The 15,016-nt window shown below is 41.6% G+C and overlaps 1 protein-coding gene across 3 annotated transcripts; it reads left to right on the forward strand.

Moving 5' to 3' along the window:
• Window positions 1–744: 744 nt before the first annotated feature.
• Window positions 745–13,745, forward strand: LOC146630461 (PRELI domain-containing protein 1, mitochondrial-like). Of its 3 annotated transcripts, none has more exons than XM_085356923.1 (6): window positions 745–875; window positions 2,152–2,358; window positions 3,056–3,281; window positions 4,105–4,218; window positions 5,075–5,153; window positions 12,732–13,745. In XM_085356923.1, exons 2-6 carry the CDS (start codon window positions 2,267–2,269, stop codon window positions 12,851–12,853), a joined length of 633 nt encoding a protein of 210 aa, XP_085213049.1. In that variant the 5' UTR covers window positions 745–875; window positions 2,152–2,266; the 3' UTR covers window positions 12,854–13,745. The 3 variants fall into 3 exon arrangements, with proteins under 3 accessions (XP_085213049.1, XP_085213050.1, XP_085213048.1); XM_085356924.1 differs by lacking the exon at window positions 12,732–13,745 and adding an exon at window positions 12,512–12,604; XM_085356922.1 differs by lacking the exon at window positions 12,732–13,745 and having other exon boundaries at window positions 5,075–7,503.
• Window positions 13,746–15,016: the final 1,271 nt, after the last annotated feature.

Here is a 15,016-nt window from a genome sequence, read left to right on the forward strand (position 1 = left end):
CTCCACAGTTCATGTGAGCATTAAAAAAACAATGATTTCTAAAAGTCTGGTTTGCAAACTGGGATGTGAGTTTGAGCAGAGAGAGCTCAACAACACCACAGCCACGTGAAAAAGAAAGTTATCACAGGACTCTCTGCAGCCCTGTAAATAAAAAACCCAAGTGCACTCTTACTGCTTCCATAGGAATTAAGAGAGTAAAGTAGCAGCCAGGTGCTCCTGATGCAATGCATTCACTGATCATCAGCAAGTGTAACATCTCCATGAAAGCAGAAGCTTTGGCAATTTGTTGGTCTGGGACAAATTCAAGGAGTGTGAAATGATATAATGGGCAACCATACATATCCTACTGCAGGGTGGTCTCATAGTGACGTTTAGTGAACAACTGTAAAAACTGTTCACTGGCTTCATCTTCTCACTGTTTTTCTAGAATTAAATAAGTGTCTTTACTACATTGTAACGGATGCAGCTAATGTTTATTTTAGCTGACTGTTTAAATTAGAACACCAGCAGGCAAGAATAGGCACGATGGGAATCTAAATACAAGTATTTCATGAGTACTTTTATGAAAACTGTAGGTTCCTCGTTAAATATATATATATTTTAAAGGTTCAAAATTCGGGACTAGCCATCAGGTCTTTGTATCACACAGCAGTCTCCAATGCGTGAAAAGAGAAATGTTTGTGAGAGCTTTTACTTTAAAACGACAACCGGAAGTGGCTTTACAGTAAAACGGTCCGACCTACGACTCGGAGCTGGCTGACCGGGTTCATATGACACTATGAATATAACTAGCTAACATCAGTTAGTTTGTTGGCTTTAGGCTCAACAAACAACTAATATTTATTAGCCTAGCATTAAAGTAGCAGCAACTACAGGTAAGCTTGCTTATACTATTTCCGGAATGTTTCACATTTCGGTTAGTGGCCATTTAACGGAACGGGAGGCTACCGAAACTTGAAGTGCGGTATTATTGCTGTAAACCTCCTGTCAAACTCTGAACTCAGTTAACATTAAGCTGTGAAATAACCGGTCTTTTACTTAAGCTCAGTATAACATTTAGAGGTAAATCACTTGAATTATGTGGTTAATTAAGTGGTTTCTGGAAGCTAACTTGATAGCTCTTAGCTGTCCAGCAAACCAACGGTAACGATAACCAGCCAACCATATGTCAAGGTGACGTGCGTATATTACGTAAGGACTTACGTCATGTTGAGCTATGAAAATGTGAAAAGTCAATAAAAGATAACAAATGGTGGTTTCAAAAATGTTTTATTGGTGCTGTAATTGGAAAAAAATGGATATTTGGGGGACCCATTGAAGTCTATACAACAAAATCGAAAAACATAAAGTCACCGGCCACTTTATTAGATACACCTGTTCACATTGTTTTAGCTAATCGACTGATCACATCGCAGCAGCTCGGTGCATTTAGGCCGGCAGGTATGCTCCAGATGACCTGCTGGAGTTTAAGGTGATTTCAATGTGGCGTTGTTGTTGGTACCAGGCGGACTGCTCTAAGCATTCAGAAACTGCTGATCTACTGGGATTTTCCTGCACAGCCATCTCTAGGGTTTATAGAGAATAAGCCCAAAAAAAGAGAGAAAATATCCAGTGAGCTGGTTGCAGGTCTGAATGATTGTCAGAGAACATTCAACTGATGGGAAGGCAATAGCAGCTCAAATGAACACTGGTTACAATCATGATATGCGAAAGAGCCAACACTACATCAAGCTCTGAAGCAGCAGAACAAGCTGTTACTCCTATCACCTGAGAACAGGAAACTGAGGCCACAATTCACACATGCTTCCTGAAATTGGACAATAGAAGCTTGTAAAAATGCTGCCTGGTCTGATTAGTCTCTATTTCTGAGACATTAAGATGGTAGGATCAGAGGTTTTGTGTAAATGACATGAAAGCGTGGATCCATCCTGCTTTTTATTAATGGTGCAGACTGTTGAAGTTGTAATAGTGTTTGAGATACTTTCTTGGCACACTTTGGGCCCCTTATTACCAACTGACCATCGTTTACATGCCACAGCCTATCTGACTATTGGTGCTGACCATGTCCATCCCACCCAGCAGTAAAATACTCTTTATTCAGCATTTTTATCCGCGTAACCTTTTTACTCATTGTTCCCTTCACTTTTGCAGGATCACCACAGACTGTGGATGGAGTCAGCACCAAACTTTTCACTGATTTGTATAATCACAGCGAGGGACCTCAGGGTTTGGGATTCACACCGTCCTGCACACCATCAAAAAAAAAATGGTCAAGTATTTCTGTAGCAGCACCGACATCAGGAGTACATGGGACCATGTTGTCTCTGCTTTCTGGCAGAGGTACCCAAACCCATTCAGGTACTCCAGCATTCTCATAATCAGTATTTTATCAAAGGTGCTCATTAGAAAACACTAGCAGCATGCCTTCAGATGTCAGTCCTCCTTCAGCCGTCACATGGAGAGCCATAAAATTTGCTACTAAAAATTAAGGTGCCAAAAAAACGAGTCCTTTTTGACTTTGGGATTACCATTGCTGGCTTTTACTTTTAGTGAACATTTGAATGCTGTGTGATATCTTTTAAATGCTTTCTATTTCCCCTGATCTCCTCACTAGTTGGAAAGTAGGAATTACATTAACTTTGCTGAACTGTGGTTTAGAAAATGTAAATAATTATGTAGTGCAATGTTTTAGTGTATTGTTTAATCATTCTTCAAAACTAGGCAGTCGTGCAGGTGATGCCTGTATATTGTTTCAATTTTGGAGGCTCGCAAGCAAAAATACGCTTGTCAGTCTTGAGTGAGATTGAGAACTGAGACAGTGTATCAGAGAAGCAAAACTAAGTTTGGCTGATCGAGGTGGGCAGGTGGTTTATGTGCTTCTTGTTTTTTTTATGCCTGACTTAGACGACATCAGAATATTTTACTTGCATATATTTTTCTTCTTTCTTTTGGTGTATATTATGATGGTGCACTCTTTGAACATACACTAGAAACAGATGAGAAGCCTCACAGTAACCCTGTAGGTGATGTGGCTGTGTGTTTTTGTGTCACCCAGCACCCATGTTCTCACGGAGGACGTCGTGTACCGGGAGGTAACAGCAGACCACCGGCTCCTCTCCAGACGGCTTCTAATGAAGACCAATCGATTGCCTCGCTGGGCGGAGCGGCTCTTCCCCGCCGGCATGTCTCGCTCTGTGTACATCATCGAGGACTCCATCGTGGACCCAGTGAACAAGAGCCTGACCACCTACACCTGGAACCTCAACCACACAACTCTCATGGTGAGGCTTTGTGTTGTTGTTGTTTTTTTCCTGCCGTCTACTTGTTGAGCTGTTTCAGAGAGATTCTAATCAACACGCAGCCAGTTTCCTGTGTTATGCCTTTTTCCTGATGGGTTTTAATCATCATTGCCTTTGTGATCTTGTGTGGTGGAGAGAAATTAAAATTTTCACTTGACTCTGCTTGTTTTTCTGCTGAAGTTGCTGTGAAAGTAGGTATGTGTTGTTTGTGTTTTGTTTTTTTACATGTGAAACTGTGTAGGACTTCTGTCAAAGCTGTCATCTTGCTGCCATGATATAAGGAAAGTAATGTGGTCTGACATCACATCACTGTTGTGGTTACAGGTGTTGTAGAGTACTGTGGGTTGCCAGAGTCTGGCACAGACAATAACAGGAATAAAGAAATCAGTTCACACAAGGACAGAGGTCCTTATTTCGCACACGCATTTATACACACAACTAAATGTTATATTTTTATGATCTTTTCTTAAAACTTTAATGAAAACTGCACTACGTTGCAACATACTTGATGATGCTTGTGTTTTTAATTTGCTGCAGTCTGAAACATGATGGCTTCATGGGAAAATATGGAAAACATTTTGAGACATGGTAGTTCTGTGCAGGTGTTGAGACAAAAACAGTTCTTCAAATCCTTCAAAGGCTTTTGCAGAAAGAAAGATCGTCTTTAGTGAAGTTACGTCTCCAGAAATCTTGTTGCCAAGACCACGAGTTACTTAAAATCCTGAAATGATGACTTCCATAGTAAATCTGTTGAGTTGCATCTTAGTTTATTATAACCTGCTGTCACTTTTCTTTCCCAATCAAGTCTGTTGAGGAGCGTTGTGTTTTCCAAGGCTCAGTGGAGCATCCAGCGACCACACAGCTGAAACGTGAGGCGTGGATATCCTCGAGCATTTATGGCTTCTCCAAACCCATTCAGGTACAGACAGACCCCAGCCAAAACCACTGTATATAAATGTGCCTGAGACCTGCATTCACTCTCATTGCCAGCAGAGGGCAACTCATGTAGCTGCAAGCAGACCTCTGTGAGGAAACAATCAGACTTCTTATTTGATTTAGGAGCTCAAAGTAAGCACTATCCTCCTACATTTTTGGACTTGGTTGCTAAATTCAAATCATGATGTTCCTTTTTAAAAGAAGTTATGATCCCGTGTTTAGTAAACTAAACAGAATAAAGATTTATTGTGCCGTTTTCTTAGTTTCTTAGTAAGATCAACTGTTTGCGCTAACCATCTATAAATGTCTAACGTGCTAAATCTGCAAATTCAAAAAAAATAATCCACAAACCACACAGCGATGTCATGGTTGCTTCTCCCAACTTTTATATACAGTCTGTACTCTGGCTTTCCTTTGTGTGATAGACACAAGACGGTAAATGAATTCTTTTCTTTCAGTAAGAGCCCATCTGCCCTTTAGGTAAGTTAGATGTCAGTCAGCACAGGAATGATATGAGTACTCTTAGAAGCATTTATTCGTCTGCTTTCATCTACTCTACGGCGGTTCAGATAGAATAGATGCAATTCTTTTCATTCTAGAGGCCGATGTCCTGAATTTTCAGATCTTTACTTTAGCGCTCATGCTAAAATAAAGTAGTGGGAGAAGTGAAATTACAGCAAAAAAACAAAACAAAAAATAAGTCTACTAAATTGGAATCATTAAATATGGAAGATGCCAGGCTTGTTTGGATATCCCCAGAGACTTGCAGTGACAAGACGGTGTTGTTTCCCAGACAATCTCCCCTGTGTAAAGCCATTTCCTGTTCTGTCTTCTCACAGGAGTTTGGTTTGGCTCGCTTCAAGAGCAACCAGGTGAAGGCCATGAAGGGGCTGGAATACGCGCTGTCCAACCTGCAGGGTATGTACACTTCATGTGTGTTCCAGCTGAAACAGGGCAGAGAGCAGGAGGAAAAGCAGAGGAAAACAAAACAGCTTATTTTTAACTGTTGCCATTTCTGGAAGGGGGGAAAACTTAAACAGGAAATGGAGCTTTCTTTTCGCCCCAGAAACACAGGACTGCTGTCATAACAACCTGAAGGGGCTCACCCCTGCCACTCTGGACTCAACACTAAACTTCCCAGCATCCTGAAAATACATAATTGACAAATAGCCTGAAGAAATCTTACTCCTCCACGTGCCATGTGATAAAAGGCGGGGGGATGTGAAACCATGACAGCTACAGTCACAAATGGCACAATTTCCTAATTTAGGTTTGGACAGAAATAATTTAGGTAGTCAGTGTTGCATAAAGAGAGTTTAACAGAGTAAATCATAATGAGGGATGTATGAAGAGATGTATTAAAGAAACAACAACACTTAGAGATGAACCATCTGCAGATGAGTCACTTTTTCTAGTGTTGATTTATCAGTTTCTCATATTGGGTAGGGTTTAGTTTAAAATAATAGGACACCAGCTAAACCTGAAAATGTTCACATTTGAGGGATTTTTTTTTTAAAAGTACTGTAAGTCTGCGCACTACGAATAACCTCAAATAATTTGTACATTAAGTGTGGAAAGTCAAATTTAACCCCAAAGAATAAGATAATATTTACATTGTTCCAAACTGTGTGTTGTGCTGATGCAGCGTACGTGTGTCTTGATTGTGTGATTCCGTCCTGTTGCCACTTTTGTTGATGCCACTACAGGAATCGGCATCAGGCTGAGCGTCATGGTAAGTGTGCTAGGACTGAGGCATCCATCTGCCATCCCAGGCGTTGCCCGGGGGTTGTCACATGTTGCTGCACAGAGTAGACAGCGTAGCTGAGGCAGTAACTTTTTACCCTGTCTGAGCAACAGTGATCTAAATAGTAGTTTAGAGTATAGAAGTAGATGTGTTGTTTAGTTGATTCTGATGTGATTCTTATTTTAAAACGAATTAAATACGGTTGTGATGTTTTGAGTCATCATCAACCACTGAAGGAATTTCATCAAATTTGGCACAAACCTTCATGTAGAGAAGATCACACTCACTGGACTCTTTGTTAGGCAGGCCTGTTCAGATGCTTGTTAATGCAAATATCTAATCAGCCAATCACGTGGAAGCAGCTGGGTGCCATTTAGGTATTTAGACCCAGTCAAGATAACCTGCTTAAATTCAAGCTGTGCATCATTATGAGGAGGAATTTAAGTGACTTTACATGTGCCGTGGTTGAGGGTGCCAGATGGGCCGGTCTGGGTATTTCAGTAACTGCTGATCTGCTGAGATTTTCGCAACCATTTCTACGTTTACAGAGAATGAAAAGGAGAAAATGTCCAGTGAGCTGCAGTTTTGCCTTGTTGGAGCCATAGGATCTGATAGGAAGGCGACAGTAACTCAAATTGTCACTCATTAGAATAGAATAGAATAGAATAGCCTTTATTGTCATTGTACAGGGTTAGGGGTTATGTACAACGAAATTGGAGTGCCACTCCCTTGGTGCAAGTTTCAATAATAAATATAAATGTAAAATATAAAAAGTACAAAAAAACAATCGTAAGTACTCAAACAATAGTATGTACAATATATACAGCATAGCAGCATTAATATAATGACAGTATGAATAGCAGCATAATATAATGACAGTGACGGTATGGAATAGGTTCAATTGTTTTTGTGCTTATTTACTACGGTGGTAGCTCTGGGAAAGAAGCTATCCCTGAATCTGTTTGTCCTGGTTTTATGTGACCTGTACCGTCGGCCTGACGGTAATAGTTCAAACAGTTGGTTGCTGGGGTGAGAGTGGTCCTTGATGATATTGCCAGCTCTGCTGAGGTACCGAGAGTTTGCAGTGACCTCCAGGCTGGGCAGAGAGCAGCCAGTGATCTTCTGGGCTGTGTTGATGACCCTCTGCAGTACTTTCCTGTTCGCAGCTGAGCACCCTGCATACCATGTTGTTATGCCATTACAACCAGAGAAGGCACAAGACCATCTTTGAATGTACAACCTTGAAGCAGATAGATTACAGCAGCAGAAGACCACAGCAGGTGCAATCTGTCAGCTAAGAACAGGAAACTCAGGCTACAATTTACACAAGCTCACCAAAATTGGACAATAGAATTTGATGTAAACAACACAATGTATCCTTTGGGTCACTTCATACCAACTGTATAAGCTTACACTTCTTCTACATGTTTGGAAGAGAAGTGTAAGCTTGGGGCAGAGGGAAGGTTTTTCAGCCTTATCTTCCCATATGGAAAAGAAATAGTAAAAACTTATATGATTTACTCATGAAAGTGGCCACTTTCTCATTACTTTCATATATTTTTTTAGTAAGTATCCAAAACATACAAGTTTCATACAAGACAGATACAAACTTTATAAGATTTATATATATCTTTTCCATATGGGTTAAGCAAGAATCAATGTGAGCAGAGCGTTTATGAGAGCATTTTTAAGCACTGTTGCTCAGTCTTTGTTTGTACACGCACACCTTCAAAATAACGGCCCAGAGGCATTACCGAAACGGCTACAGAGTGGCAAAACTCACTTTTAGAAGGATTTCAGCATATGTTGTATTCTGGTGGTAAACACAATGATGAATTCGATTTTCTTAGTCAAAAAGGTTTGTCCTTACCTCGTTCATTTGTTAGGGAAATTGTCAGTGTAAAGGAGAAATCTATGGTTATGTGTTAGTTTGCTATTTAAGAGCACATACAGAGAGATGGACTGATGAGGGTGTGTTCAGAGGTCGTCAGGTCCTGAGATGTCTAAATGTAAACAGCCGTATTTGTTTCATAACATAATGAATGAAAATCACCTGAAATGCCACAGCACAGAAACAGACCGGAAGGTTATTTCCCACCCGTGTTTGTAGTCTGCAAGGACTCTTTAACGTTCAGGCAGTGTGGGTAAACCCAGACGACGGGAATGCTGAAATATTTCTGACATTTTGATCGCACACAGGGGTGGATTTTTTTTTTTTTATTAACATGGTTTCAGCAATGCTGGCAGCTAGATAAATAAGTTAAAAATTTATTAATTAATTTAAAAAAAATGAACTAATGAAATGAAAATAAATAACTTTAAAAAATACAAAATAGTCAAAGGAGCTTGCAAAGAAAAGCGTCTAGACTTCTTTAAGTTGCTTGAAGACGTTTCACCTCTCATCCGAGAAGCTTCTTCAGTTCTAAGGTCAAATGGTGGAGAGTCCCAGAAATAAACCTAGTGGGAGTGACCCCCCACAGAGGGACAAAAGGACCCCCTGATGATCCTCTAATCGCCTGAGCCAAGGTGGGAAACTGGGCGTGGGTCCCAATCAGCCAGAGTTTCGGGTGTGTTCATTGTGAAACCTGGCCCCACCTTATCATGCGAATTCCTGAGGTCAGATGGCCCAGGATGTGAGTGGGCGTTAAGGCGTCTGGGAAGGGATCTCAAAACTGGATTATAGATGGCAGAGAGTTGGTGTCGTAAACCCCCGCCTCTGTTCAAAGATGGTCGCTCACAGTGGACATAGATGGCTTCTTTCACTCCTCTTTCAAACCATCTGTCCTCTCTGTCCAAAATGTGAACATTGGCATCCTCGAAAGAGTGTCCTTTATCCTTAAGATGCAGATGGACTGCTGAGTCTTGTCCTGTGGAGGTGGCTCCTCTGTGTTGTGCCATGCGCTTGTGAAGTGGCTGTTTGGTCTCTCCAATGTAGAGGTCTGAGCATTCCTCGCTGCACTGTACAGCATACACCACATTGTTAAGTTTGTGTTTTGGCGTTTTGTCTTTCGGGTGAACCAGTTTCTGTCTGAGCGTGTTGCTGGGTCTGAAATACACTGGGATGTCATGCTTGGAGAAAACTCTCCTGAGTTTCTCTGATACACCGGCTACATAGGGGATGACAATGTTGTTGCGTCTGTCCTTCTTATCCTCCCTCGCTGGTGTCTGGTCTTCTTTTCTGTGCCTCTTTGCTGACTTTAAGAACGCCCATTTAGGATAGCCGCACGTTTTGAGTGCTTCCTTTACATGTGTGTGTTCCTTCTTTTTCCCTTCAGGCTTAGAGGGAACATGTTCTGCCCGGTGGTGTAGGGTCCTAATTACTCCAAGTTTGTGTTCCAAAGGGTGATGGGAGTCAAAGAGGAGGTACTGGTCCGTGTGTGTGGGCTTCCGGTAAACTTCGATGTTGAGTTTGCCGTTCTCTTCAATGTGCACAGCGCAGTCCAGGAAAGGCAGACAGTTGTCCTTTGTGTCTTCCCTGGTGAACTTGATGTTTTTATCCACAGCGTTGATGTGCGCAGTGAAGGATTCCACTTCTTGTGTCTTGATTTTGACCCAGGTGTCGTCCACATATCTGTACCAGTGGCTGGGTACTCTTCCTTTGAAAGAGCCAAGAGCCTTCCTTTCCACTTCCTCCATGTAAAGGTTGGCTACAATAGGTGACACGGGGGAGCCCATGGCACAGCCATGTTTTTGTCTGTAAAAGCCTTCGTTGTACTTGAAATATGTAGTGGTGAGGCAGAGGTCTAACAGTGTGCAGATCTGATCGGGTGTGAAGTTGGTCCTGTCCTCCAAGGAGCTGTCTTCTTGTAATCGTTTTCTGACAGTCTCCACGGCCTCCGTGGTGGGTATGCAAGTGAAGAGAGAGACTACATCAAAGGACACCATGGTTTCATCTGGATCCAGGGTAAGTTTCTGGACCTTGTCGGTGAAGTCGGTGGAGTTCTTGATGTGGTGTGGGGTGTTCCCCACGAGAGGAGCAAGGATGGTAGCAAGGTGTTTTGCAATATAAGTGGCTGAGTTTATGCTACTGACTATGGGTCTGAGTGGGACAGCTTCCTTGTGGATCTTAGGAAGTCCATAGATGCAGGGTATGGCATCCCCTGGGTAAAGGCGGTGATATGTAAGGCGGTCAATAATTTTGTCCTTTTCAAAGTCTTGAAGGCAAGCTATAACTTTCTTTTTGTAGCTGCTTGTGGGGTCTCGCTTTAGGGCTTCGTAGGTATTGTTGTCACTGAGGAGAGTAGTGATAGGGGCAGGGATAGCTCAGTAGGTAAAGTCATCGCCCCATGATCTGCCATACGGATTTATTAATCCGTATGGCAGATTCTGTGGCTGTGATGAGGTCCACTATGGGCAACTGTTGTGGAGAAATGGCAAAATTGAGTCCTTTGGCTAATACTTTCTTTTCAGGTTCAGTGAGAATCCTGTCTGAAAAGTTCTTAACCCATTTCTCCTGACTGGCATCAGGTGTGTTTTCTTCTCTGGGTTGTGTAGGTTCAGGATGAACTTTGACTCCCATCACCCTTTGGAACACAAACTTGGAGTAATTAGGACCCTACACCACCGGGCAGAACATGTTCCCTCTAAGCCTGAAGGAAAAAAGAAGGAACACACACATGTAAAGGAAGCACTCAAAACGTGCGGCTATCCTAAATGGGCGTTCTTAAAGTCAGCAAAGAGGCACAGAAAAGAAGACCAGACACCAGCGAGGGAGGATAAGAAGGACAGACGCAACAACATTGTCATCCCCTATGTAGCCGGTGTATCAGAGAAACTCAGGAGAGTTTTCTCCAAGCATGACATCCCAGTGTATTTCAGACCCAGCAACACGCTCAGACAGAAACTGGTTCACCCGAAAGACAAAACGCCAAAACACAAACTTAACAATGTGGTGTATGCTGTACAGTGCAGCGAGGAATGCTCAGACCTCTACATTGGAGAGATCAAACAGCCACTTCACAAGCGCATGGCACAACACAGAAGAGCCACCTCCACAGGACAAGACTCAGCAGTCCATCTGCATCTTAAGGATAAAGGACACTCTTTCGAGGATGCCAATGTTCACATTTTGGACAGATGGTTTGAAAGAGGAGTGAAAGAAGCAATCTATGTCCACTGTGAGCGACCATCTTTGAACAGAGGCGGGGGTTTACGACACCAACTCTCTGCCATCTATAATCCAGTTTTGAGATCCCTTCCCAGATGCCTTAACGCCCACTCACATCCTGGGCCATCTGACCTCAGGAATTCGCATGATAAGGTGGGGCCAGGTTTCACAATGAACACACCCGAAACTCTGGCTGATTGGGACCCACACCCAGTTTCACACCTTGGCTCAGGCGATTAGAGGATCATCAGGGGGTCCTTTTGTCCCTCTGTGGGGGGTCACTCCCACTAGGTTTATATCTGGGACTCTCCACCATTTGACCTTAGAACTGAAGAAGCTTCTCGGATGAGAGGTGAAACGTCTTCAAGCAACTTAAAGAAGTCCAGACGCTTTTCTTTGCAAGCGCCTTTGACTACGATGACCTGGATGACTGAGAACCTTCACAGACAAAATACAAAATAATACTTTTTTTTTTTTTTTTTCTTTTTCCGCCTGTCCCATTTGGCTCTTTAGCCATCAGAATTGTTGTCTGAAGGATTTACTTTACCTATTGGATCATCATGGCCTTGCCATATTGGTCCATTTGATTGACCTTTATTATAATTATGCATTTATTTGATTTGATCCAAGATACAATCTTGGGATACAAAACATGTTTTCTTAGACAGTTGGCATGCGAGTATCTGAAAGTACCACACGTCTCCAGAAGTTCATATCTTTGCTGATATGAATTTTACTATAGTTTGCTGATTGGATTTTTTTTCTTTTTAATATTGCTTACTACATTTAAATCCAATAAGCAATTTTTGCTTTGTTTAAAAAATGCTGCCTTGAAAAAACGTGAGAGACTTTTGTTTTTGACCGTAAGGAGTCCCTCCCCGCTGTTATTGTCAGCGTTCAGACACACAAAGAGCCCTTTCCCTTTGACAGCGCTAACGCACACTCGCACTTCATATCTACGTCTCGGTTTAAAAAAATAAAAGTGCAGAATTGAAGGAAATGTATCTCCTTATCATCTCGTGTTTGAGTGGGGGGGGATCACTGTGTCTTTTTGTGACTCAGGTTGTTGTTCTCACACGAGGTTGTGGGGTTCATAGTCAGGGCAGACACAAATAGACTGTGCAGCCCCTGGCGCTAAATCCAGTATGAGGCTGTTCCTGACAGCATACAGATGAGAGTGCAGACTTATTCAGTGAAGCCTTTTTAGAAAGGTCCTTGTTGATATGTATTTATTTTTTGTATGTGTCACCTTACCTTTCCTTACCTTTAATGACTGTTAGAGGAAAGTCACAATTGTGATCATTAGGTCTGACTTAGTAACAGCGCTGAACTGAGTGAGCACTATCTGGTAAAAGTTAACAAGTGCACGGAGAGGAGCTCACTTTATCTTCACTGTAGTAAAAGTATTCTCTTTGATTTTTGAAGGCGTGTGTTTCTGTGTGCTTGTTTCCTGTGGGTGGCTCCGAAAACAACAACAAGAACAAAAAAAGGCAGCACACTTCTCAAGCTACTAAATCATGAAAGTCACGAGAAAATCGGCCACAGAAGTGTCAGTGAGCATCCTGATCTCAGCAAGGATCTCACAGTGTTGCTGATGCCTGTCGTCCTCGTTCTCTCCCGCCTCACCCTCGCTCTCTTCCCACAGGAGAGGCGCCCCAGCGGCTGCTCAGGGACACAGTGAAGGACGCGTCAGAAAAGGCCAAAGAAGCAGCCAAGACGCTGGCTTCAGCTGCTGCCGTCCCACAGAAACCCCGGCAGTTTATCTGAAAGCACTGTGTGTTTGTGTGTCTGTGTGTGTGTGTGTGTGGACTCGGCATGATTGCCTTTGATCATCTCGATCATCTTGAAGTTTTGCTGTATGCTCGCTGTTTACGATTTCTCTTAATAAGAAACAGTCTGACTCCTCTGTCGGGTTACCTCTGCTGACAAATCTGCTGTCAAAGACGATTATAAACATCGTTATTATCAGCACATATGCTTTCTTCTCATTGGCTCTTTCAAGTTTATTATATTTATTAACATATCATTTATTATTGAGCTCCAGCTAAAAGCTCAAATTAGACCAAATCACGATCACGTGACTTTGTAATTTTAATTTAACTTCATCGGTTAGTTATCAGAGCTGTAGTTGAATGCTTAACTGTACTTAAATGCTTTACGGTTCATTTTTTCAGGTTTGACACTGCAATAAACTGCAGAGAATATCTGTTACAGGTGTCAGCACACAGCGTCTGCTGTAATATCGTTCTTATGTTTGGAAAGCATATATGTTTCTGCCAGCAGGTCTGTACTGATGCATGGATAATCACAAGAAAAAAATTAAGCTAATTTAAAGCTTTAGTAAAATCTTCTTTACTGTTGAAGTTTATTTTATTGTAAACCAGGGGTGTCAAACTCTGTGTTGTGGCAGCATAGAGAGTAATTTTATCTTAAGTTGGTCGGACCAGTGAAACTACAGTACTGCCTAATAAAGTCTTAAAAACACACTGCCAATTGTTTGCCCTTTAGATTCAGTGTAAAGAAGTTTAACTACGCGCTTAAACGATGATGTGTTATGAACATGAAGTGCAATTTTAAATATATCTGTTGTTCTGCATTATGAAAAACAAGGACGGCTGTTTGGCTTTCACGTTAAGGAATAATAGCATAAATTAACAGAAAAAGGGTCTTTTTGTTCTGTAATATAACAGAATTTTTTTTTCTGGATGAAATGAAATGAATAAATAAGAGATCTTTACTGTTAATTTTATAGAATAATTTTATTATTTTTGTTTAGGTGTATTATGCTATGCTGTGCGTGATGTTTTTGTCAGTAATAATAAAATAATAAAACTGACAAATGCAGTGAAATGTCAAAAATGTAAGTTTTTCTTCTTTGCAATATTCTAAACCCATCTGCTGGGCTGGATTGGACACTTTTGGTGGGCCGGTTCTGGCCCTCGGGCTGTATGTTTGACACCCCTGTTGTAAACTGTTTTCAACAACTGCATTCCCTTCAGGATGGAATCGACTGGATTTGTTTTTTCGCTCCAACATTTTATTTATCATTAAAAATTATTCATGTGATGTATTTTTAAGAAGTCTTTAGGGTTTTGTGCTGTAAGATGTCCATAAATCTCTGGACTTTCAGTTTAATAGCTAGACATGTTTTGAAGCTCGTCAGTGTTAAGCTGAGATTTAATAAAAGTTTGACAAGTTATTTGTCGAATTAATTGCGCCTGTTTGTTGACGCCGTCACCCAATGTCTCTTCGCTGTCACGCTGACAAAAGATGAACTCTGAACTTTAAACATCCCCCCAATATTCCAGTTTCACAGCTGCGTAAACCAAACAGGAAACCCCGAAACTTTTCAACGTCTTTACCTACATTTTCTTTCAGCTTTGTTCAGCTGTAGGTCGTCAGTTTTTAATCTGCTACCTTCCCCCGAAAAGCACTGATGACACCAGCACACACGGCTTTCTGTATAAAACATTTTAATTATATTACAATGAGAGAATACACAATACCTTAAAGTGTTTGCTAAAGCATAGCCAGCACCAGGTACTCGTGTACGCACGCTCACACGCACAAAAAAAAAATGGAACTTATACATCTTCTGAATTACACATCTGCTTAAAAGCAACATATTCACAGGTCTCTGGCACAGAACTCCCCCCTCAGCCCAAACAAACCCCCTCATCATCTCCCCCTCAACTAAATCCAAGCCAGTTCAGCCTCTAGCTTCTATGTGGGTACAAAGAAAAAAAGGAACCATAACGTTGTAGGACAAAACAATTAAGGAGAAAATACAAAATAAAAGGCTGAAGTGCAGAAAGCAGGAAGCTGACCTAAAGCCTACAGGTAGTTAAAGCTATCGTATTAATCATTAAAAAGATTCAAAAGTGACTCTTTATTTGGCAGGAATAAGATTTCATGGAAGTCATTCTGTGG

Source organism: Diplotaxodon limnothrissa, linkage group LG6 (genome assembly GCF_057381915.1).
Source record: "Diplotaxodon limnothrissa isolate DT_005_m linkage group LG6, D_limnothrissa_male_GT1.1, whole genome shotgun sequence".
Lineage (NCBI taxonomy): Eukaryota > Metazoa > Chordata > Actinopteri > Cichliformes > Cichlidae > Diplotaxodon > Diplotaxodon limnothrissa.

Excerpts from the sequence above, each read along its gene's own strand:
- LOC146630461 (XM_085356922.1), top strand. The coding sequence starts at position 2,267 with ATGGTCAAGTATTTCTGTAGCAGCACCGACATCAGGAGTACATGGGAC. Across the intron at positions 2,359-3,055 it reads AGGTACCCAAACCCATTCAG|CACCCATGTTCTCACGGAGG; the intron begins GTACTCCAGCAT and ends TGTGTCACCCAG. Across the intron at positions 4,219-5,074 it reads GCTTCTCCAAACCCATTCAG|GAGTTTGGTTTGGCTCGCTT; the intron begins GTACAGACAGAC and ends GTCTTCTCACAG.